The sequence below is a fragment of the Euprymna scolopes genome, chromosome 36, assembly GCF_053919585.1.
Source record: "Euprymna scolopes isolate OS-2025 chromosome 36, ASM5391958v1, whole genome shotgun sequence".
NCBI lineage: Eukaryota > Metazoa > Mollusca > Cephalopoda > Sepiida > Sepiolidae > Euprymna > Euprymna scolopes.
In genome coordinates, this window is record NC_136517.1 from 43,424,613 (window position 1) to 43,450,731 (window position 26,119).

The window sequence follows — 26,119 nt, forward strand, 5'->3', positions numbered from 1 at the left end:
TAGGATCTATTTAAAGGATGAATATCATTCAAATGTATATAGATATAAAATGGAAGCTGCATAAAAGCAAAAAGACAAACTAATAAGAACAAAAAGAGATTCACACAGAGACATGATTTGATTCAATATTTCAACAATGTGCAAACTTTATCAAGAATACATGGTAAAGCAACAGAGTCAATAGATACATGTATGACTACATATATTTTAAACCCCTCTATCTGGGTAGGCACTGTCATAAATGATCTCACCCACTACTTAATTGGCAGTAAAATGCAAGGCTCGCTGTTTGTTCGTAAACAAAGACAAGCGGCTCAAACACTATAAAAGCTTTGCTTGAAATGGACATTTGTTCAGATCATTTGCAGGTGCCGCTCCCGTGGGTTGATGGGCAAAACTGCAGACTATCAATGCAATGGTTCTAGGTTCGATCCTCGGCTGGGTGTATAAATATCTGTGTCTTTCTATGCTGTGAGTGTTCTTTGGGTAAAAAAGACTCACCCTACTCTTGCTCCCTCTACGAAAGAGCAAAGAAACTTCATACCTTAAAAAAAAACCTACACTCCTCGGAAGGAAGAGAAGGTTTGTACCTTAAAAGAAGAGTGTCATATCTTAAGGATTCCTTCCTACTTCTGAGGTAAAGGGAGTACCATATAAACACACACCCATCTTAGTATTGCCTGAGGAAAGGGGGAGTGTCATACATTAAGGATGCAACCCTAACTCTTATCTTAAAAAGGCCCTCTCTTGTCCTTATTCGACACAGACTAGACATTTCTTGAAAGGTTTTAGAAGGCTTTCCACACATTTCAATGAATTCAAAAAGGTTTTGGAGTTGTCCGATGTTACCGCCATCGCGTGACCTACAAAACTCCACGCAAAGATGGAGGAAAATCCAAACTTACAAAAGGCACGAGGCCATGTGGCACCAGTTAGTTCGACAGGGAGAGACGCAAACTCTAAAAACAACAAATTCTTTGATGTTATTACCAATTAAGTAACATTCCATGAGGATTGACTAAACAATATCACATCGCAGAGAATTAGATTTTAAGAAACATAACATCAACTTTGTTCTTTCTTACAACAGAGATGCATGAGAAAATAACTTATTTGCTTAGGAGCACAAAAGAACCATCATACTTGACTTTGAGTTTTAGAGCATAATTTCAGTCAAAAGATAATTTTATTGTGTAATCTAAATGCTTAAAAATTGCAGTGCTCATTAACAATGATCTTTTAAGCCAAAGGATTTCAGGTGAAAACATTACATACTTACATGTCATGGCGAAATTAGTACAAATTACAAAAAAAAAAAAAAAAAATAGATCATGTGATAAAAGTATTTTAAATAAAAAAAAAGTCAGCCATAATTACGTTCCTAGATATTGTGTCTAAAGATGGCAAAATCCTAATTTATCTTCCTAGTTTGTTAGACTGAATTGGTTGCACAACTCTTCCACATTAAAACATACGATACAATTTGAGGATTCAATAAATTCTATTTTTACTTATAATTATTTTCCTACCGGATCATTTTTCATAATTTTTTTCACAATTTAAACGAATTTCGCCATGACACATAAGTACGTAATAATGTTTTCACCTGAAATGCATTGGTTTAAAAGCTCACCAATGTAAACAAGCACCAAAATTGCTTTTTCCAGTGAGGGTCACAACAGTAAACAGGTCAGTCACTTTGTTACTCAGATAACCCAAAGAAAAGTTATTTTCTCTCGTATCCATATGGTAAAAAAAAAAAAAAGATCCATATTTCACGCACACACATTTATTTAAAAAGATATTTACATCCTGGATTATCTCCTGGTTCCATGTCGCAGCACTTATCGATAGCATATCAACTTTGCCATTGAAGAATTTGACAAAAACGTTGTCATCAAATGTTGCAACACAAAACCAATAGTATGACAGGATCCAATATGTAAATGGTTTATTCAATAAACATGTTATCTCTTATCCTAGTAATTAAGCACTTTGGTCAACGTTTCTCCAAAAATACGTAATTGAATCATACAAATATAAATATTCATAGAAATATTGCACTTATGCAGAATAAGGACTGCACTATCATCAGACTTTTCCAGGCAGTTTACGTAAAATGCCAAAAGGTGTCAAAATGCTGAACCAATGAAATCACAGCAACTAATATCATTTAAGAAAACATTTGCTATCATCGATTATTTAAAAAAAAAAAATTTTTTTATTGATTTGAACATGAAAAAGAAAAAAAAAAATTTTTTCTTTGCTCTTCAACAAATAAAGATTTATTCATGAAACTTGTGTTAAAACGAGTGTTTTTCTTGATTTGAATTTTAATTTTATAAAAGTTTTGTAAAAATCATCCAATAATTATTCATTGCATTTTCTTCGTGAAAAAAAAAAAAAAAAAAAAAATGTTTTTCATTTTTCAATTAATTTTTCATTCAATAACAAATATTTTTCATTGAAAAAATTGGTCAGCTGTTAAGCAAAAAATATCAACTGTCCAGAAAATTTTGATGAAAGCATTATCCTTAGTCTGCATAATTACCATAAATAATTTATATTAGATCCTATCTTGATAGAGGGATGCTCAATATTATAGACAGAACCTTAACATAAGAGAAAATTAAATGATGAAAAATAAAATTTATATTATTTATTAGTTCATCAAATGTTCAAGTCAAAAATATAACAAAATGGAAAATTCCATGGAATAAGGAAAAAATATTTTGTTATAGTCCATGTGTTGAACAACTGATAAATAATGTAAATATTTTTCATCATTTAATTTTCTTTCTTTCTATATATATATATATATATATATATATATATATATATATATATATATATAACTAATTTTGATACAAAAAAGAAAAATAATTATGTATCCTGGATTTCATATCAAGTGTGGCTCAACTTTAATATACATGTGTCTACTGGTCACCATTTGTCCATATAATGAGGCTGGGAGCCTTTTTGAAAGGTTGGAAATTCTTTGAATAATGTTGAAGAGTATATTTTTAATATTATAGGTGGGCGTTAGGATTGTATTAATATTGAGTTTATGAAAAGGTCTGTTAAGATATCAGCTTACATCTAGCAAATTGATGCTAGTAAAAAAAAAAAAAAAAATGAACTCCAGGATAAATAATTTGCTATTTTCTTTTGTATTGAAATTAAAAAAAAAAAAATGATAATTCAGTACTCTGGTAAGATTTTCTATTAAAAAAAAAAATATATATAAAAAAAAAAAATACCTATAAGACATACTACAGCATTTGTAAAACAAGTCTACACAAGTTATCTCCCTTTACTTTAGTTTTTTTTTTTTAGTTTTTTTTTTAAATATTTCTTCATTCATTTAGACTAAAAGTGATAAACCCATATAAGTTTAAAAGGTTTTAAAATATATATTTCTTTAATTCTGTCCATTAGTATTTTAGTATACACAAAATGTAAAAGATAAATATAAGATCCTCTTTAAAAGGTAATTTATTATTTTAATAAAACATTTTTCTTTATCAAATTAGTATAAATTCCATCATGTTCAGATTCTTTTTAAAACACCATATGCTCAAATTTATTTTCATTAAAACTAGAGATTTAACAATTGAAAAATGTTCATAGAACCAATTTGAATTGATACTTAAAACTAAATATTTTAAAGCTAGCATTTACAAAATAAGCAGCTCTTATCCAGAATTGCTCCTATATTAAAAAACAAAATTTAAAAGTCTACACGATATACATACCTATAACAAAACGAAAATATCAAGTTCCAAAAATCATGTAAATTTATCAAGTTTTTTTTATTTTTTGTAATTAAAATCATTTTTCAGCAATTAATGGGAATTATTAGATATTACAATATAAATCTCATGTTTGAATTATTGCTAATTTTCTTATTTAAAAATAAAACTACTCAATTTACATGAGTTTTGGAATATAACATTTTTGTTTCATCACAAATATGTACATCATAAACAATTGTTTATATTTACAGATTTCTGATTTATTTAATAAACACATACATTGAATGGATTTTGCCTTACCATAAAGTTCCTTCCATTTTTCAAACATTGTTTTACTTAAGTTTTCAATTTTATGTAAACTAGCAATTCTATAATTTTATTTTCTTAGTTATTTCCTCTGAAGAGAAAAACCTAATCTTTTAAACTTCATAAAATAAGGGGGGGGGGAATCTTTCATCATAAGTGTTTTTTGAAAATTTGATGAGTTAATGAATGTAAATTTTTTATTTTGTCATATATATATTCATTTTTTATAGTCAAGCTACACTGCTGAGCTGTAGTACAGTGAAACACATGCACGTAGATTACTGTTGTATAAGTAAAAAAAAAAAATATCTGTTTACGTCCAATAAATATGGGTGATTTGTCTAAGGGAAAACTACTTCCCTGATCTCCTAGGTAGGAGACACAAGTACCGAATATTTCATTATCACTAAAAAATAAAAAAAAATAAAAATAAAAATAAAAAAAACAACACACACACACACATATATATATATATATATATATATATATACACACACACACACACAAACCGATAAGTTTTCTTATACATACCTGGATGATCAATCCCTCTACTACCAGAACTCGATCCACTTAGGGTTCGCTCCCGGACACTACTCAGCCGTTCAAAGATATCGCGATCTTTCGCTATAGACGGGCTCGTAGATTCATGAGAACTCTAGGAAAAAATAAATTAAAAAAATATTTTTTAAGTTGTTTGTATACAAAAGAAAAACAAACAAAAAAAAACAGTACGACACAAGGAGTTTTTAATGAAAGCTCTATGCAAATTCAAAACATGAAAAAATGAGTTTATATTCCTTGAAAGGGATCTCCTACAATATCTGAGGTGTATAAGAAACTACACAATTTTCAGTATTAATAAAATTTTGTGATTTCTCATGAGAGTACAATTTTTTTTAATATATTTTTTTATTGGAATCCTTTGAGATGAATAATTTGTATATTTATTAGCAGACTGTTATCCTCATCTTCATCGTTGTTGTGGTATGACAACGTTTTGGCCAACTAATCCTCTGACCTGCTTTAGGTAGGATTGAAGCCACTAACTTCAGACAATGCTCACCTAGAACCGTAGAGATTCAACACCTCTATCCACTGCATCACAGGCCCCAAAGGTGCAGGGGATATAGGCGTTGAATCTCTACAATTTCAGGTGAGCATTGTTTGAAGATAGTGGTTTTAATTACTGAGGATACAGTTAAGAGACTTAATACTCGTATCCCGTTGCAGTTAACCACCCGAAGAAGGCCGAAGGAACAGTTGGCTGAAACAACAACTATGAAGATGAGGATAACAGTCTACAAAGAAATTTTTTTAATTTACTAACAACTAACTAATTATTGAAATAAAAAAGCAATAGTATAAAAGTACCAAAAAGAAACATTTAAAAATTAATTTATGATATTAAATCAATCAGAATGTATTTTGGTTTATTTATAAACTCATTTTCCCTTTTTTCAAATTATAAAACGTATTCTTCATGACCTTTCAAAATTTTAAATGGAAGCATTGAAAGCGTCTGTACATATGCAGAATAATAAAATCCGTGCTATTATCAGAATTTTGGGGGCAGTTTACATAAAATGCTGAAAGCTGCCAAACAGAAGGCTGATTTATTTCAATGAAAAATTTAATGAATATTATGAAGATAATTCAATGAAATAGTAATTAAAAAAATTTTTTTTAAATATTCTTTTTGTTGTTATTAATAAAATACAATTATTGGACCATTTTTATACAAATTTCGAAAAATTAAAATTTAATCTAAGAAAAAAAACACTCATTGTAAGATAAATTTCATGAATAAATATATTTTTTTTAAATAAAAAAACTGATAGCAGGCAACATTTTTTATCTTTTTATGTTTTTGTTGTTGCAATTAAAACATCTAGTTTTTGCTTTCTTACCAACGATAGCAGACATTTTCTTAAATAATTTTGGTTGCTGCGATTTCATTGGCTCGGCGTTTTAGTACCTTTCAACATTTTACGTAAACTGTTTGACAAGTTCTGATAATAACATTGTCTTTATTCTGCATAAGTACTAAAGTGCCAAATAGAAAAGTATTTCAGATTTTAAAATTCTTAGCAAATTATGATGTATTAAAAGACTGAGTTTCAGAAATTTTTCGCATCCAGTAATTTTAGAGAGATTAAAGCATTATCATAACAAAAGTTAGTTTTATAATTTGATTCAATTAATAAATCAATGATTTGTAATTATAATTCAATTTAACTTTTCCAAAAAAAAATAAATAAAAAGCGAAAAGTCTTCCGGGCAAAACCAGGTACGTACAGCTGTATTATAAGCATAAGTTTTAATTTTAATATGTAAATTATATATATATATATATATATGCACACACTAGCAGGCCACCCACCGATGCACAGTTGTCAAATACACTTAAATATATTTTAATTCACACAGAATACATATTTATTATTATGCAGACAATTTTCTATCGATTATTATATTGAATTTAATATATAGTAGTGAGATCAAAACTAAAATATATATGAATTGGGTGGCATTAGCTAGAATCGAAACCAAAACATACAATTTTCCACACACATTCCTTAATCTCTGAGGAAAACCCATACGCATATATATATATATATATATATATATATATATATATATATATATTTCACTTGTCATCTTTGTTTTTTTTAAACCGGAATTGCCCAGTTAAAGAAAAGATTAAAGGAAAGATGCAAGATTCAGATTTTTATAATATATATATATATATATATATATATATATATATATATATATATAATTTAAATATATAAAAACATTAATTGCAAATTGACTAAATTCTAAAATCTATTTACATTTTCTAAATAAAAAACAATTGAAAAAATATTTTGCATGAAAAAATTAGAATTATAAAAACAATATTAAAATTGTTGAATGTAAATTGCTTCCAAAGCTTAGATGATTAACAGCTGAGAATTTTAAATGCTTCCAAGCGAAACTACTTTTTAGGGAAAAAAAAAAAAACTTTATCATCTCCTTTTCATTATATATATATATATATATATATATATATATATAGAGAGAGAGAGAGAGAAAGAGAGAGAGAAAAAAACATTTTTAAAAAATGACAACGCCATGAAAATTATATATTGAAATTATTACACACCCGAGATCGTCTTGGACTGCCATCAGAAAAATCCAACTTTCCAGGAATTAACTTAAACTTGGCAGGAGAATCCTTCCCGTGTGAATGAGGTGAGTCAGGTGATTTTAAAGAATCCCCTTTCCAACCCAACTGTAGAGAGAAAAAAAAAAATTTGAATAAAGAAATGAATAATAAAAAAGAATTTCATTATATATATATATATATATATATATATATATATATATATATATAATAAAAAGGATTTTATTTATTCGTCTTTTGCTTCAAACATAAAACTTACTATTATGTTTTTCTGAAGCAAAATATGAATAGTTAATCCAAATTATATATATATATATATATATATATATAAATATATATTTATTTATTTATACAGTAGAACCCTGGGATATGACTTTAATATGTTCTGGGGTTGGTGAAATCGCCATATGGCAAGACCTAAGCAAAATTTTATACAGTACATATTAAAAATTATTGACAAAATACAGTACAGTATATAATACACATGTATATAATCAAATAACATTATAAATAACACTGTAAGGCGGGGAAAATACCGTAGATAGGGGCCGAAAAAACATGATATTCAAGGCAGCATTTTTCATTTAAATGAAACATTGTCAAAAATAACAGAGAGAGCTTCTGTTTAATTATACGTTTTGTTTTTACAGAATTTTCTCATTTTTGTATAAAAATAAATAAATAGAAGTTCGACAGACGTTTTTGATCCAGAGTCGAATATCTTTGGGTAAGAGGCAAATAAATGAGCGGGTTGGGAAAACTGGAAAAGAAAGGAATTTAGTGGTCACACTGGGTCAGTGTTCAAAGACAGCACGGCCTCAAATCAAAAACACTTGTGACACCTATGGAACAACCCCCCCCCCGGCACCTTGAAACAAAAAAGATAATTTTGTAAAAAGCTATAACTAAAACAGAAACTATTATTTTTAACATTATTTGTTATATATAAAAATATATATATATATTGGCTAAAGGATTTGTCGAGTGGTACTTTTATGATATGCCTTATTTGTAACATCCTTGACGAGTCCTCATACATCTTAGGACTAAGTAATGTGCAAAATAAAGCCCGTCTATATAGTGGATGACAGTAATGTTTATGGTGAAGAACCACATCCTTCTTGAGGTTAGCCTATAAATATGCATGGTCATAAACTAAACATGGCGGATCTAAAGTAAACCACGAACAAAATTTTTTTTTCTTTTTTGCATCGCAGTTCCTGTGTCTACTATCAACAAACCAATTGTTACATCTGATGATGCATTTTATCAGTTTAATGAACAACAAACTTTAACAGACTTATTCACCAACTTACAGATTAAATGGTAATGTAGAAGATGATTTAAAATCTGTGATGCATAAAATTTGTTTACCTCTCAAATTGTCATGGCCAACACTTCTATATTCCAAGGGAGACAACTCTCCCTTCTTCGGTCTCAGAGAAATAATTCCATTTTTTTTTAAGTGTACCTAACGGAGATGTTTAGGAAGAGAGAGACAAAGTTTTGCAGAAAACCATTCTTTACAACAGGAATGTGCATTGTTCCAATGAGCTGAAAACAATAAAAGTGCACAGGTCTCGGCAAGCTGTATACTTATCCATCTGCTTTTACTAGGTCCTTCAGTAAAATCTGCTAAACCACACATGCAATACAAGAAACAATAGATCCTTGAGCAGAATTTTATTCTTAAGCATGTGGAGTATGCAGATGGCGGAGTGACTGAAACAATTTTCGCAAATATGTAGCAAATGATAGCACATCCAGAACAGGTATTAACCATGGCTTTGATATGTGCCATTTCCGCAGGACCAAAAACATTGTTATATATGAAAATAGAATAGACTATTCTCTATTTTCATATATATATATATATATAAACAATTTTGCTATATTACTAAGTTCATCTCACCAATCATTTTTTTCCAAAATAAAATCTTTGGTACATTTTACAAATCTGTTTTGTTTAGGGTGAACAATCAATAATTGTATGTCATTATTGGATATCTCCTTCCATGGACTCATCAGAAAAACCACAATGTCTTCAAAGAGAAAAGTGCATAACGATGTAATACATAAAATTAAGAATGAACTAAACTCAGATTGGCTTGTATCCAGTGGGCAGCCATCTTGTCTTGGAAAGATGATTGGTAAGATGAATAAAACCTTGGACTTTGGAATATAGCAAAATTATTCTTTATTTATATATGCTCTGTCGTCATATTTTAGCAAATATAGAACTTCTGATTTAAAAAGGATTGTTATGCATAAAAGTACTTGCAAAAGCATACATTAATTAATAACATACAATAATAAAAAAAGAATTTATATATATATATATATATATATATATATATATATATATATATCTCAGTCTACAGTTATAGGTAGAATCCCAAAATTATTTAAATGCCAAACACCATTTCAGAATTTCAGAGATATAAACCATGGTGTCATTAAAGGTTTGTGTGAAATATGGATTTCATAGTTGCTAAATTCTTTCCCTGGTGTCTTCCCTGAAGTTGGACATAATGTCTGAAAACCTATATATATATATATATATATAGAGAGAGAGAGAGAAAGAGAGAGAGAGAGGGAGGGAGGAGAAAGAGGGGATGGGAGAAAGGGGAAGAGTTACCAAGAATAACGGGTCCTCTATGTCTTATTTTATTAGATATCTTAAACATTTATGGCATATGCTATCAAAGTATATCTCAATGGATGACATTATTCCATTATGACATCATAAAGGATTTTTCCAATGTCATCCACTTGTTTTGTAACATTCAAGATAACAGTCAACAGAGTTTTAGTAGTATATAGATTGTGATTAAAATTTGCAAGCAGAACTATAATTCTTTTTTTTTTTTTACATGTGTGAAGTTGCTTGATATTATTGCTTGAGTGTGCAATTAAAGCTGCATTCATGAGGCGTCTTTAGTGTATGTTGTGCGAAAATTGGATTAAAGTAGCCTTAGTAAAATTAAATTTATGATTAAATTCAATCATAAGTAGAACATGAGCATTTGAAAGACAAAATCAAATTATCAATAAAAAAAGAAAAATGTTTTTAAATTTAAAAAAAAAAAAAAAAAAAAAGGCAGATTCCAATATCTGTAGGGAAAAAGAATTATGCGATTTTGTTAGTTTATTAAAAGCTAAAGCAAGCAATGACCATGTTTTACATATTAGTTTGTTCCATTTTACTTGAAAAAAATCATATGATACAAAAAATAAATAAATAAAACATAGATCATACTGACAGTGAGATTAAAATGTAAAATTCCTATTCAAAAGTACATGTGTACTCAGGTTAATTTTCATATTGCTTTGCAAAAGGACATCTCATTAGTTCACTATTCACTCTTCCTGTTTTCTAATTCAATGATTATTTTATTATCACACAGTTCTATTTAGGCATACTTTTGAATATCATGGTTAGAAAATCATCATTTTCGAAGTAAAGAATAATTCCAGTCTTTTCAAGTTAATTTACTTCTGAGGAATGAAATACAGTTTTACATTGTAAATTTAAAAAAAACAAAAAACAAAGCCCTTACCCTAAACAGTGTCCAAGCAAACTCCGACTTAGACATTTGGCAAATTATAGGAACAAGCCCACAAGAGAGCGCTTAGCTATTCCATCGTATCTACCAAGCTATTATCCGAAGCAACACCATGTGCATTATATCATTCTACGTCTAAGTCTCCATGAAGAAAACAAGTTATTGTTTTAAAAATATTTAAATTGTTATAAATAAAAGGAATGCCATTTTTAAATCGGTAATGTTTTAGTCGATTTTGGAACAATTCATTTTAAAATGGTTAAAAAAAAAAAAAAAAAAAAAAAAAAAAAAAAAAAAAAAAAAATCAAAATTTTTAACATTCAGTGATAATAGTCTAAAATTACTTTATTTTTGAAAATACGTTGACTTCATTATATAGAGTAGAACGTTATATCATATGGTAAAACAAAGATATAAGCCATGGTGTCATTAAAGGTTTGTGTGAAATATGGATTTCATAGTTGCTAAATTCTTTCCCTGGTGTCCTGCCTGAAGTTGGACATAATGTCTGAAAAGTTTTTGCTGCAAGGTGAAAATAAAAAAAAAGAAAAAAAAAAGAAAAAGACAATTTTTATATAATTTATCCATAGCCATTGTTCGGATTAGGTGCAGTTAGGATGGGAAATGCTACAGACTCTTTCATCTTGGATAATGCTTCTAGCTTCTGTATCACTTGAACTAAATTGCTCAAAATTTTCGATTCCACATTTTATCAATACTGAAAAAAAAATTTTTTTTTCTTTTACATTGTTGTTGATTTTAATAACCCAAAACTTTGGGGGTCGTATATTACAAGAGTAGATCTTTATAAATATTTTTCTCAAATGTTTTCCTTGTAATTGAAAATTCTGAGACAAGATTTGATTTTCTTTTACAACAAAGCCGAATCGCATTTGTTTGTTGTCAATGCTATTTGAAATTTTGATAAGCAATTAAAAAAAAAAAAAAAAATCGACGATTGGTATGCTAAATAAAAAACAAAAACAAAAAAAAAAAAGTGTAGGAACAGAATAGTTAACAAAGACCATCTCCAGGTTAAGAATGATTTTCTACATAATAATATTAATGTTTAGAAAGTAATTCTAAACATCAGGAAGAGGTGGGGCTCTGTTAACTATTTTCTGCCTCCCCTCTATGAAAGAAGGTTTATATTTTTCCTCCTAAATATAAACATTTGATCTGTTATTAGATTGATTAGCTTTACTGTAAAAGAAAAACAAGATACAGATAATCTATAATATAAATCTCACCTGTCTGTTTAAATGTATGTATGTATGTCTGAAACTTTCAACAGAGACGACGGATTTTCACGAGATTGTTATCGTTTTGAAGCTCAACCCTTCAGATGACAAATATCGAAAAATTGGCTAAAAATATCAATTCCTTCAACCTCAACTGGGAACTTTTCAACAGCGAGAGATCGCTTTTTCACCGATATCTTCAAAAGTCATCCCCTCTTTTTGATTGTCTAGCCTTAATGTAAACCTACGTCACTTCTAGTTTGACGATGGGCGCAAAAACAAAGATATCACGTTTTGTTTTTTCACATTCTTTTCCTCCTTTGCGGTACGATTAATGATTATGTGGCCAAACAAGTGAAGCATGCATGGTCCCCCGTGAATACACAGGGAATGAGGCATAAAAAAAAAAAATGACTATGTTCAGCACCCCCCCCCCCCCATTTAGCACCAAAACTCCCTAGGGGACGTCAAATCCTGGTGAAAAAGAAACAGACGGTGCAGTTTTAGGCCTTAACATATGTAAATTTGAGTTCTGCACCATGCCAAAAAAGAAATGACTAAGTCCATCATCTGCCCCCCTTTAGCCCCAAATTTGTTACCACTAATCTTATCTAATATAATCATTCAAAAATCGAAAATTAAACAATACTAGTAGAAAATTACATTTTTGCACAACTGACATTTATTTGATGATATTCTACTATTGTCTAATTTTCAATTTTGAGCGATTATCAATGGTCCTCGTTCAGGGCTTATAGGCAGCCATTTTTTTTGTTTTAACTTAACAGTGAACACCAGGTTTATTTTGAACTAAAAAAAAAAAAAACACTTTAAAATAAGTTTAAACAATTTCATCTATATCATTTTGTTGCATATTTTTTCATCTCATTTTATTTCTTTTATTTAGAGTAATAAATACATAAATCCAATTTTTTTAGGGTGGCCGGGTACATTTAAATGTAAATATAATTTAATTCTTATTCAAAAAACTGCTAAATGTTTTCCTTCTATGTATTTTATCCGAGATTTTAATAAAATCATGAAATTTTTATCTATATTTTTCACTTGTGTCCAAAGTAAAAAAAAAAAAATACAATAAAACAATCATTTCGGAAGAAGCCAATGATCAGACAACCAGTTAGTGGGGCAGGTTATCTCAATACTTCATAAGAATCTTTCACTTGATGATACATAGCAAGTGAAAGATTGTTTCAGCAATCTGCCCCACTAGGTGTCAAGTTAGCATGGACGCGATTGTAAAAAATTGTCCAGAAAATTTTAAATCTTAATCAACTGCAAACTTCTTGACGGGCGACATAGAGACATTTAGCAAGTGCGAAAAAGTTTATTTAAGAAAAACGTAAGCAAGATCGAGAATGTTTATTTTGTTTACCATAATTAACGAATAAAAAAAATATAAATTAGATCTGGGGAGTCAATGGAAATGGGATTTCCAACTTGTGGTTCTGTCACCTTTAGTCTTAAATGAATACATCTATGTTTATTTCTATTTTTTTTTATGTTTTTTTTCTTTTGTTAAGAAAAAAAATTACAAGAATCGTCTTTGGAATCGGAAATTATACTCAAATTTTCCTTGATTAAGATTCCAATATCATAAAACGTTCTGATTTTTTCATTTCCCCAATTCTGATTGATCGTCCCCCAACACTAATAATTACTAAAATTAACAATTTTTTTTTTTTTTTAATTATAATTGCTAAAATTTATGAATTTTTTAAAATTATTGTAATTACTAAAATGTATATAAATTTTTAAAGCGATTAAAAACTATGAATTTAAAAAAAAACATTAGATTTCCTAAAATTCATGCAGCTTTTGAAAAAATAATTGCTAATAATAATAATAAAAATGATTGCTGAATTATATATACATTTTAAAAATTATAATCGCTAACCATTACGTACTTTTATTATAATTGCTAATCCCCCCCTCCCCAAAGATCATCGTAATTGCTTAAAATCAATTTTTTAAAAAGAATTATACTTGCTAAAATTTCTGTATTTTTCAAGGTAATAATTGCTAAAATTTATGAATTTAAAAAAAAATTTTTTTTAATTATCTTGGTTACCAAAATTCATACATTTTTTGAAGTACCATCTTCATATATTTCGATTTTGCTTGAGACCATATTTTGTTAACATTTAATCATAAAATGATAGAAATTAAAGCACCATCCAAGGAAGAAAGAGCCATTAAGGTGAGGTTTTATTTGGATATTTTGTTTTCCTTTGCAACAAATTTAAAATCTAAGCAACACTACTTACAGCTGCCATGCTCTTTTTTGTCTCATTAGCAGCACGAGCCATGATATCTTTCCTTCGCTGTAAAGGCTGGAAAAAGAACATGCAAGGAGTAGAAGTAGGAGTGCATGCGGATATATATATATATATCTTTTTTCACAACATAAGTGCCAAGATGAGATGACGAAAAGATGAAGCGGACTACAAGTGATGAGGAGGGAAAATTAAATGTAAATTAAAAACAGAAAACAGCAAAAATAAAACATGCTTTAAAAAAAAAAGTTTGGACTAAATCTATAATAAAATTGTTTGTCTAAGTTCATCCATAAATAGAACTGCATATCTTAATTTTAAATAATTTAATGACAAAAAAAACAAAAAAACTGGTACTTGTACCGTTTAATTAAGACGTTAAGAAATGAAAATATCAAAAGAAAAGTTATATTGTACGTATCCGTTATGGAATGAAGTTCTCAAAAAAAAATTTCACTTAATTTGATCAAGTAGTAGGTTTTTGTTTTTTTTACAGAAAAAAAAAAAAAAAAAAAAAAAAAAAAAAAAACAGTTTATGATACCAAACAAAAGGTAGTCATGTTCCGATTTTTAGGAAGAAAAACTAGTATTTAAGATGGGAACAGTGTCGGCGCTTCAAACCGAGTTATCTCCCCATGACGTGTTCTAAAAATTCAAACATAGCTACGTTCAGCGTGCTGTCATAAAAACGGGGTTTTCCTCTGTAAAAAAAAAAAAAAAAAAAAAAAAAAAAAGTGATTTTTTTTTTTTTTCCCAAAACAAATTCAGTGAATTTTTTTTTTCCAAAACAGATACGTACAATATAACTTTTTCAAAAAAGATGTACAATACAAGTACTTAAAAACAAAATGAAATTAAAATTTTTACAAAAGTCACAAAAGAAAGAAAAATAATAATTTAGTAAAAATCCACCATGTATATATTTTATAGGAGGCATTAATATAAAAAGCAAATTCTATATAGTTTGGATCAATACGAATAGGAATCAGTTTCTAAATGCAAAAGTAAAGCTCAATATTGAGAGAGTATATATTTAATATGGCTAAGAATAAAGTTTTAGATTTAAAATTATCATTTTATGATTTAATAAGTTTCAAAACAAAAACAATTTCTAGAGGAGTTAAAAAGTAAACAAGTGTAAGATACCAAACAACAGTTCCTCATCAGAAAATTTAATGAAAGACTCATTTAAAGAAATAAAAATTTAAAAAATTAGTACATCGACATTCTGAGAGTTCAAACCATTAAACAAAATACTAAGTCAAAACCAATCAAGAGAAAAAAAATCATATTCAAAATACCGTAGAAAATATAAAATGCTTATAGTATAAATTATTTTTTGAAGTATTTTTTATTGTCTTGTATGATTTTAATTTTAATGTTTTTTTTTGTTTTGTTTTTTTTAATTAGCATTTTATGTCGAATTGTTTGGCCATTGATTGTTCACACGCCAATTTTCTGATTGTTTTTCTTTAGATAACCTTCGAATGTGCTCCCCCCGCGGATTTCTGATTATGGGAAGCTTTTGTTCAAAATAAACTGTAAAGATTACCTTCAGCTATTCAGGAAGTATGCATAAAAAGTTTTGTTCTGAAGTGTTAATAATTATATATATATATTTTCTATAATAATTATTAAATACCTACAGACACTAGTGTTTCATCCTCTCGAGAATCATCCGTGCAGAGTGTAATGATTAACCAGTCAATAGATTTGAACCCAGTGAGAAAAGTTATCATTAGCAAGGACCCAATCCATCCGGCTACTGTTAACCACAAGATTTTAAACATTTTTTAAATGCTTTTTAATGTCTGTCATAAGATGATCTGTGCATAAGAACTAAATTGACTTTAATTCAACTGAAAGTGTTCAACGATAAAAAACGAGTTTCTTACAGGGGCTGACATAATTATTTACTACAATAATTATTAAATACCTACAGACACTAGTGTTTCATCCTTTCAGGAATCATCAGTGCAGGGTGTCACAATTAACACCAGTTGATAGATTCGAACCCGTAGTTTTTCTGTGGATTACTCTCTCTCTATATATATATATACACTGTTTTGCTGTATCACAGCTCTACAATGAAGCTAGACTAACACCCAGTTGGTGATAAATCACAGTAACATCACAATGTTTTTATATAAATATTGAGTACTAAACAGTGTTCTATTTGCTTATTCATAAAGAGTTTAACAAGCAATATAATTAACAATATAATTAACAACCATGCTCGGCCCGAGAAAAGGGTGAGAATAGAGGGATATATTTCAATGTTTTTTATTGTTTTGTTTTAAATTACAATAACAATCGTATGTTTATTGTAATTAAATTTCTATACAGGTTGGAGCAGAACGACTTATTTTATTTTTATCATTCATCGGACTACTGTTCTACTCATCTACTACTATTCGGTCGATATAACCTCCGACCTTCTTCAGGTGTATCTTGTCAAACTCGGGAATTTGGACGAAATTTCGAGCGGAACCCTTTATTTACTTCACAGGGTAGTGTGCTCGTTCTGATAGAGGTCCTAAGTAATTCGCAAATGTATATTTCAGTTGCCCACACTGAAGATTGAACCTTCAACCTTCAGGAGAATATCACTTTTACAATTGATTTTTCCCAGTACTCTAACCACTGAGCCAGTGTTCCTTGCGGACAATTCTAGTACGAGTTTTAGGAGCCTTAAACCTACTTTTTATTTCTAGTCGTAAATATCACCATTTATTACTAATTATTACTATATATTAATGTATATCTATCTCTATACTTATTAATTGTATATATTAATGTTTTTTGAATACTTTTACAAGTTTCATACATGAATATATTTTAATATCTTAAACAGCATCTCCGTTTAAAAAACATGTCAATTTGAAATGTATTAAAAAAAAAAAAACTTTAATCGCAATTCATAATTTTCCTTTGATCAGGTTTATCTTGAAATATTGGTCACTTAAAAGATGTAAGAGAAATCAAAAGAAATAAACACAATTTATATTGAATGCCAATTTAATGCAATGTGAATACCTTTAAGCCAAAATTTCTTTACATAATAAAATGGATAAAATATTTGAATAAGAGAGAACTTTGACACATGCCTAAAAGCAAAATCCTGTCAGCTTTTCAACTTTGAGGAGTGACATGCTAGTTTCAATCCATATCTGGTTGGTTCAGCTCTTTTATGATAGTCTTCTTCATCTTTCTAGGATTAAATTTTGATATGTTTTCTTTGCATAGCTCAAGTCTAGTAATCAAGAAATATGTCCAAACCATGCTGATCTCTTTTGACAAATAACATTGATATTAAACTCCTTTCTGATATATGCATTCCTTATGAAGTTTCTCCAAGAATAATTCTAAAACATTTCAAAGACATTAAACTCCTCCTCATGCTGTGACAGTCAAAGTTTCAATTATATATATACAGCTATGGCATGTATATATGTATGAATGTATCTATGTATGCATGTCAGCAGCATCCACCCTGAACATGTTGAATCGGATTCTTCCAAAAAAAGATCGTACCAAGGGAATATTAAATTTACACGCAGTTCCCAGTCGCATATATTTCCTGGCTAGGGGAGATGACAATGCTAAATCTTTGCAATTCTTTCAGGGAGATGGTGACGTCCTACATACAGCGCCTGGTATTCCCAAATGGTCATTGGGCACAACAACGAGAACTGGTGTGTCAATGTGATCATGCCACATGATACGATACAGTACTATTTTGATTAGCCATTGATACCTTTTGTTTTAGGAGTTATGGGAAATCTTTCCTGTTGGGCTGAAGAATACCGCCTGTACAGAGTGTTCAAGATAAATTAGACATTTTGGAAAAGAAAAGAAAAAATGTCATATCTTGGCCAATAATTGACATATTTTCGAAATTCAAAGTGCATCAATTAGATGATTTTTCATTGAATACTGTTCAATTAAAGAAGCCACTGTGCTTTCATCACTGTTTCCAGGCAGGACCTGAACCTGGATCATAAAGTCTATCTAGTGTCCTATACCAAATGTAGATATATACTGGGAAGGTTACATACAATAATATATGGTAATTGTATGAACAAGTGGTATATTGAATGAAATCGGATAGGAATTGCTGACAAAATGAAAACAAAGAACAAAATAGAGAAGACCGAATTGAATTAGATTTTCTAATGTATGTAAAAAAATTTATGACGTAAATAAGATCAAAGAAAATTTTTAATCAACATATCGTAGACAAAGTGCTGTTACTCAAATACAAGTATCAATATTTAAAGATATTTAGTAAGTCATTAAGAACCCCCCCCCCAAAAAAAAAAAACAAAAAACAAATAAACTGTTCTTATCTTAAGTGTTATTTTATCAAGCTTCAGAATATGTATGGAATTTTCAACAGACACCTTTATTTAATCCATAAGGGTAGAATGCTCTCGTTCCATCAGCCACGACTGGATAGAAGTTCTAAGTAATTCATAATTGTATTTTGAGTATCGCTCGCACTGAGAAGGGAACTTTTAACCTCCAGAAGAGTGTGACAACTTACAACTAAATTTTACCAAGTACTTTATCAACTATGCCACGGGTCCTTGCTGATTCCAGAGTTTGCCAAGAAAGAGTCCAGAGTTTGACAAGAAAGAGTCCAGAGTTTGACAAGAAAGAGTCCAGAGTTTGACAAGTTTCAGAGTTTGACAAGATACACCTGAAAAAGGTTGGAAGTTATATTAACTGAACCATTTTTAAAATAAAACTCAAGATGAGAACAGCAATTCAAAGAATCATAATAAAACCAATCCACATCTCAAAAATTCAGAAACAAAAAACAAAAAAAAACAAACGAAATTCATAAAAACGAAATCGATAAAAAGGAAAAGGAAAAAACGATAAAGAAAAGAAACAAAGAAAAAGCAAAAATCCAAGAAAAAACAGAGACCCTTAAAAAAAGAAACTGGAGGAGATTGAAAACACGTGCAAAAAGATTTATTTTTTCACCAATCGAATCAACATATCAATGAAAGGAGTAAAAACAACAGAGATAAAAGAAAAGAGGACTCTCTAGCTCCCATTGAAGATGCAGTAGAAACAATCTTCCATAAAAAGATAATATTTGCCTAAAAAAAAATATTGTAAAATTATGTTTGAAAAATTTTTATTTGTATTTTTTTTTTTAATTTGGACTATTGTTCTAATCTTGATTGTTATATCCACAAAATTTTGGCCACTGTAACCTTCAACAATCTTTTGAACAGGAAACCTAGTTGACCTTGGTAATCTTTTTTATTAGATGGGAGATCACCAGTTATCAAAGCTTGAAGGCCACTCGAGGGGAAGATAATTTAAGTATCAGGTGACTTGAGACAGCATTGTGATTATCAGTAATGAGGAAACTTGGGTAGTGTTCATTTATTTAAGACGGCTCAACAGGAACATGTTCACATTAGACTTGAAAACAGTCTTATTATAGTCAGCTGGGAAGCAGCCTCGCGGTACTGTGTACCACAAACGGCAGTTCTAGGAAAGAAACTTTGATAATGGAATTTACATTTAGTTTCAGGCTCAGGTAGATAAGAGAAATTATTAGCAGTTGTTGTAGTTAGAGAAGTGTCTGCAGCAAATATTCTGCAGGGATAGACCATAGAAGTTGTATAGAATTTGGAACTGAACACTTTAATTCTGAGGGGGGTGGATTGTTTTTATTCAGTCAGCCATAGGCAGGTAGAAGTGTGAATTTGTGTTATGAAAAACAGACACATTATATCATTCTTCCATCTCTACATTGCAGTAGAATCAGTTGGTCAAATTTCTGTAGTTACAGTGGTGATGTGGCATCAAAAGTTTCCATCTTTACTTCAATAACAGTTTTTCATAAACCTTATTAAAAAAAAGTAACATCACAAATGCAATTACATTTTAAATATTTTTTTATGGTTTTATTCTTTCTTTATATCCCAGATGAGCCAAACTCTTTAAAAGCAGGTAAATCATCAGCTTTAGTGGGCAATCAGGTGTGTCTATAAAAAATGCTGGTCCCCATAACCATAATAGGTTGGCATCAGGAAAGAGATTTGGCCTATAAAAATCTTGCCTCAATTAAAGAAATAACTTAAAAAAAAAAAAAAAAAAAAAAAAAAAAAAAAAAAAAAAGACCAATTTATAAATCAACTTTCATCCAACACATGCTAACATGTAAAATGCACATTAAACTGATGACGATGATGATGATGACCTGTCATAAAAATTGAAACTTCAACTACCAGAAGACTCATTTACAACTGATTGTTAACCAATGCTATTAAGCATTAAGCAATGGGTCCATGTGGACATTTCTAATATGAATTTTATACTTTTTAGGAATAGGCATCCAAGGAAATTTTAGTCATCAATTCTGAATTTCATCAGAGACTGGCAACCATTAACAAACTTCACTAAACAAACTGAATGTATTAACGTTTATTTTTTATTGCCCAATCAGTTATTTAACAAAAATTGATTTTATTTTGTATGTAGATGTATTCTGTAACATTGCTTTGATATTTTTATTCAATACGAACCGAAGGTGGGTTTTTTACCTTAACCCCAAGCACTCTGTTTAGTTCGGTTCATATTGTCTAGAAGCATTGTTATTGTTTTTTTTTTCTTTTTTTTTTTTCTTGAGAAGTAGGTGGTAGAAAGACAGTTTTGTGTTATTTTAGCTATAAAAAAGAAATTTATTTTTTTTAGTTAAAGTAAAAAGGTATCGAAAAAAAAAATGGTAAATGAAAAGTTGCATAAATATGGATATTCAAAAGTGTCGGAACTCAATTGAAGAAATAAAAAAGAGTCGCCAACCTGATAGGTCCTGAACTGTCATCTAGGCTTCAGCCTCTGTCCCATCGACGAGATATTGCATCCCTCTGCCTGTTCTACAAATACTTTAATGGAGAATGCTCTGACGAACTGCAAACACTTGTACCTTCTCGACGTAACTACCTCCGACAAACCTGACAAGCCACTAAGTCTCACCCCTTTACAGTAGAGATCCCTAGGTGCAAGAAAGCCTTTTACTCCAATAGTTTCTTCCCCAGAACTGCAGGTCTTTTGAACTCCCTTCCGGGATTCTGCTTTCCCAACTGTAGTGATATGCAGAAGTTCAAGTGTAATGTGAACAAACATCTTTCTACTCATCTCCCTTCATAATGCACCTGCAAATTATGTCCCTGATAGTAGCCCCCTGCTTCAAAGTGGCACTGTGCCTTGTTTGGGGTGAAAATTGAATTTAAAAAAAAAAAAAAAAAAAAAAAAAAAAAATCGTCTGGCAAATAACGCCTTTTTTTATTTGTATACTAGCCATGAACCTTGCCCAGTCATAAAATACACTTAAATATATTTTAATTCATACAAATTTCTTACTACAAAGCCAATTCTCTATTGAATATTATATTGTACCTAATATACAATAGTGATTTCAAAAGTTTTTAATAAAATGACTTGGGTGCCATCAGCTAGAATTGAAACTAAAACAGTGCTCCAGCCACATTCCATACCATTTGAGCTATTGATAAATAGACAAGAAAGACTCAAAATTAAACCACTTCAAGCTATGAATGAATTTGCGTATGTGCAAAAGTAATAGAAATATGTCAACAAGTTGAAATGAACATTTTGCATTTCAACTTGACATATTTTTGTATGTTATTCATTCATCCAAACAAAGATTTTACTCGTTATAAACCATTCTTGGTGTACGATTGCCATTTTCTATTAATTTCAGTGTTATGTGACCAGTAGTTTAAGAGTTTACCGGTTAAATTTTTTTTATATATATATATATATATACTTGGAGTCACCACTCATCAAGGCCCAAAGAACACTCAAGGATAACGGTTAATGAATGTAAGATGGTAGTGTAGTAATCGTTAATGGTGTAAATTATGTAGAATTTATAATTATGGAGATGGCTCAACAAGAATTTGTTTACATTAGATTTAAAGGCTACCATGTTATATTCAACGGAGAAGCAGGCCAGCGGAATAGTGTTCCACAGGTGGGCAGTTCTGGGAAAGAAACTTTGTTCATAGAATCTGTATTTAGATTTAGGCACAGATAGAGAGTGGGGGAAATCGTTGATAGTGGTTGCAGCTAATCGAGTGTTTTTCGTGAAAGTTTGGCAAGGGGAAACCCATAGATTGGAGTTCAGTTAAACAATTGTCATGAAAATAACGATAAAGCAAAGACATGCTCGCAACATTTCTTCTGTGGGGAAGAGGTTGCAGGGAAGAGAAAAGAGTATCATATACTAGGTTTCGAAGCCAGTTCTGAACTATCAGGGATGGATAGGTTGCACCGAGCAGTACTCCATTTTAGGGAGTATCTGGCTCTTATTTACACACAGACATATCTATCGTTTTATTTATATAGATTTTGGTAAAAATTGGAACTCCATAGTCGGAATTGACTACACACTTTATGGATACCTATTTCTAAGAAGCACCATGAATTTTTCATGAGAATTTCTGCAAGTGCATCTTTTTGAAGCTTGGAATCTTCCAGTTGAAACTGAGAATCATGATTAACGGAATTTTGAATAAAATCTTTCATTTTAATTCATGAGGGTAGATTGTTCTTATTCGATCAGCAATGAGCAGGCAGGTGCGTTAATTTGTTATTCTAAGGGTTACAAGAGCTTAATTTATCTTCCTTAGAGAGAGAAGAATTTTATCTGCCACTTCAAAAAGAATTTTCTTTCAGAAAAATCTACAATAATGGATAGAAAGATATAGAAAAATCCAAAAAGTCCCAGCACTTTCCAGAACCTTCAAGAAAGATCGAGAGAGTTCTAGAATATTCTAATACTGAGTGATGTTCTCTATAGAAAGTTTTTTTACAAGGGGAAACCAAAGATTTGAGCTCAGTCGAGGACCTACCATGAAAATACGATAGAGAAAAATTAGCAATGTTTCTGAAAACCTGGCTCAGCACGGTGAAGTAAGATCAAAGTCAATACTGTACTTTGTCAATGTAGGAAAGAGTGCCCTGAGCAGCCGCTCCTGAGATGTGGCAACAGTACCTCATCGTAGAATGTATCCGACTCTTATACAGGTATAGAATTGCATCAAAAGTTGTGAAATATTTTCCAAAGCGATAAAATGATTCAATCATTTCTTCAACGACTATAGATTGTGGGCTGTCAGAAAACGCCCAACCAAGGGAAATAAGATGCTAAAATGGATGACGATTTTGTCTTGATAAGTATTTCTTCTTCCAAGGCCACATTTCACCCATGTATGGTGAAGTTAAACTATCGACCAGCTAATATAATGCTTGTTGAATCTCTTTAAAAATTGTTTCTTCTCTGTAACAATGAAAATATCTCATTACAATGTGCGAAATAGAAATAAGGATGCTAAGTAAAAGACACACATGCACATAAAAGCAAGCATACACAGATAAAGAGCAGGTACGAAGCGTACACACATAGGAAGTACGAACACCGAGATGGAAACACAGGTGATGATAATTGCATAACAAGGGCGATAACCGTGTTGAGAAAAGAACATAACCGTGCAGAGAAAAAAAAAATCCAACGTAATGAATTTAAGAGGTAAGTTTCATTGGACAAACCTTGAACCTCAGATGAGGACGGAAGTGTTGATGAGGATGATTATGATGATGGTTATTATTATTATTACTATTATTATTGTTGTTCGTGATGTTGCTGTCACTGTTGTTTCGGTGAGGTGAAGCAGATGGCTGGAATAAATATGTCCACAACATGCATGAAGCATTTGCAAATAAAATGACAAAGAAAAGCTCGCTCTGATCACAAATAGTAAAATAAAAAAATAAAAAAAATAAAAACACGTCAAAATAAAACAAAAAGATGAAAAAAGAAAAAACAATAAAACAGCAACTCATACATTTTGCTAATCTATATATATAAAAGCGAAAATGCGTGTATGTATGTATGTTCGCTTTTTCTGTATGTCTGCAAAAGGATTTTATTCGGCGGCTTCTTGATGCCATCGCTCATTTTTAAAACTTTTTATATCACGTCGAAATCATAATATCTACGAGTTATGAACAGGTGTCGCCCGTCTATTTAATTAGCCCGACTTTAAAACGTTAAATATTCGACATTTTGGGATCGCCGCATATTGCTTTCATTTTTCGGTATAAAAAAAAGCGAAACTCAATTCGAATCCCTGGCCCAGTGGTCTCTAGAAAGCGATGTAACGTTTGGTCAATGTCGGCTTACCGTCATCATATCAGATGGTTGCTTTTATTTCGAGACGAGACACTCCCCTAATAAACGGGGGAGCTGTTTTTCCCCAAAGTTAGGTAAAAACAAACAAACCGGGTTATTGACCTCATTAAAAACTCTCACGCAGAAAATGTTAACTGCTGAATAGCTATTGCTTTTGTCGTCGTCATAACGCTCGCACAAAATGTTAACTCTACAACTTCCGTGCGGGCACCTGTCAATTCTCTTCTTACTTAAATAAATTCAAACAGCTTTCAGTAACTCATTCTGGCTGGCCGAGCGGTTAACGTGTCATGTTTTTTTTTTTCACATTTTATTTTCCAACTTCGCCTCAGGGCTTTGGGTTCGATCCTACCAACTTACCAAAACTTTTTGATTTAAGAGCACACACACCTTGTAACACCCGGGCAACGCCGGGTACCCCCGCTAGTCTATATATATATATATATAAAAGCGAAAATGTTTGTGTGTGTGTTTGTATGTCTCGCAAAAACTTTCGACAAAGGCGACGGATTTTCACAACATTGGTATCATTTTGAAGCCTGACATCTTGGACAAAAAATATCGAAAAATTGGCCAAAAATATTAATTCCTTCACTCAAAACTGGACCCTTTTCTACAAGGAGGGTGCCGAAAAAATCGTTCCTTCATTTTCTCTCCTCCTGCTACTACGACAATGACGTCATGTTTGACCTAGAAAACGTTGATGTTAGTTTAAACCACCTGTAAGTGTTTTATCTGTTATTAAGTGTATGTCTCTTTAGCGTAGGGGTAACGTGTCGGGCATTTTTTTTCTGCCTTAGCCTCGATTCTTCGGGTTCGAACCTGTTTTTCTACCTTAACTTTTTTTTCCTCTTCTACATTTTTTTTTTTTTTTTTTACGTTTGTTCTGTTTTGCTTTTTTTTAACACCGTATTTTTTTATAATATTAAAACAGGGTCACCCTCTCCTGTCTACACACCTTCAAACGCCCGGGCAACGCTGGGTACCCCCGCTAGTCTATAACACAAATCTCTCCTGTCTGTTTAAATGTATGTTTGTATGTATGTCTGCCTAAAACTTTCGAGCTCGACCCTCTGGACAACAAATATCGATAAATTAGTTAAAAACATTAATTCCTTCACCCTCAACTGGGCAATTTTCTACAAGGAGGGGTCACTTTTTTCGCTGATAGTTTTGAAAGTCATCCTCTGTTTTCGATTGACTAACTTTAATTTAAACGTCTGCCACTTCCAGTTTGGCGATGGCCACAACAGCAAAGACGTCACATTTTTTTTTCCACGTTCTTTTCCCCCTTCACAGTACGGGTTCAAACCTGCCTGCCTATTACTACTTTTTTTTTTTTTCTTTTCTTTTTTTTTTTTTTGCTCAACATACACCTCCAAAGACCCAGGCAACGCCGGGCAACCAGACTAGTACTAAAATCATCTCTTTATTATTATTATTATTATTATTATTATTATTATTATACAAAAGCTGGGTTAATTAACATTTCTTTCCCTAAAGCTTTTTTCTTATATTTTAATCACACAAAATACATGTTAAAATATT

At 30.5% G+C, this 26,119-nt stretch overlaps 1 protein-coding gene across 5 annotated transcripts in view; it reads right to left on the reverse strand.

The window, feature by feature from the left end:
- LOC145260432 (uncharacterized) overlaps window positions 1-26,119 on the reverse strand; it is a 544,502-nt gene that overhangs the window by 51,185 nt on the left and 467,198 nt on the right. For 3 of the 5 annotated variants that reach the window (XM_080118435.1, XM_080118434.1, XM_080118433.1), the window contains exons 30-32: window positions 14,320-14,385; window positions 7,207-7,335; window positions 4,593-4,716 (exon numbers count right to left, since the gene is read on the reverse strand). In XM_080118435.1, the coding sequence (XP_079974561.1) occupies window positions 4,593-4,716; window positions 7,207-7,335; window positions 14,320-14,385 (319 nt within the window). The remainder of the gene's footprint in view (window positions 1-4,592; window positions 4,717-7,206; window positions 7,336-14,319; window positions 14,386-26,119) is intronic. The other 2 variants (XM_080118436.1, XM_080118437.1) reach the window with 1 other exon arrangement.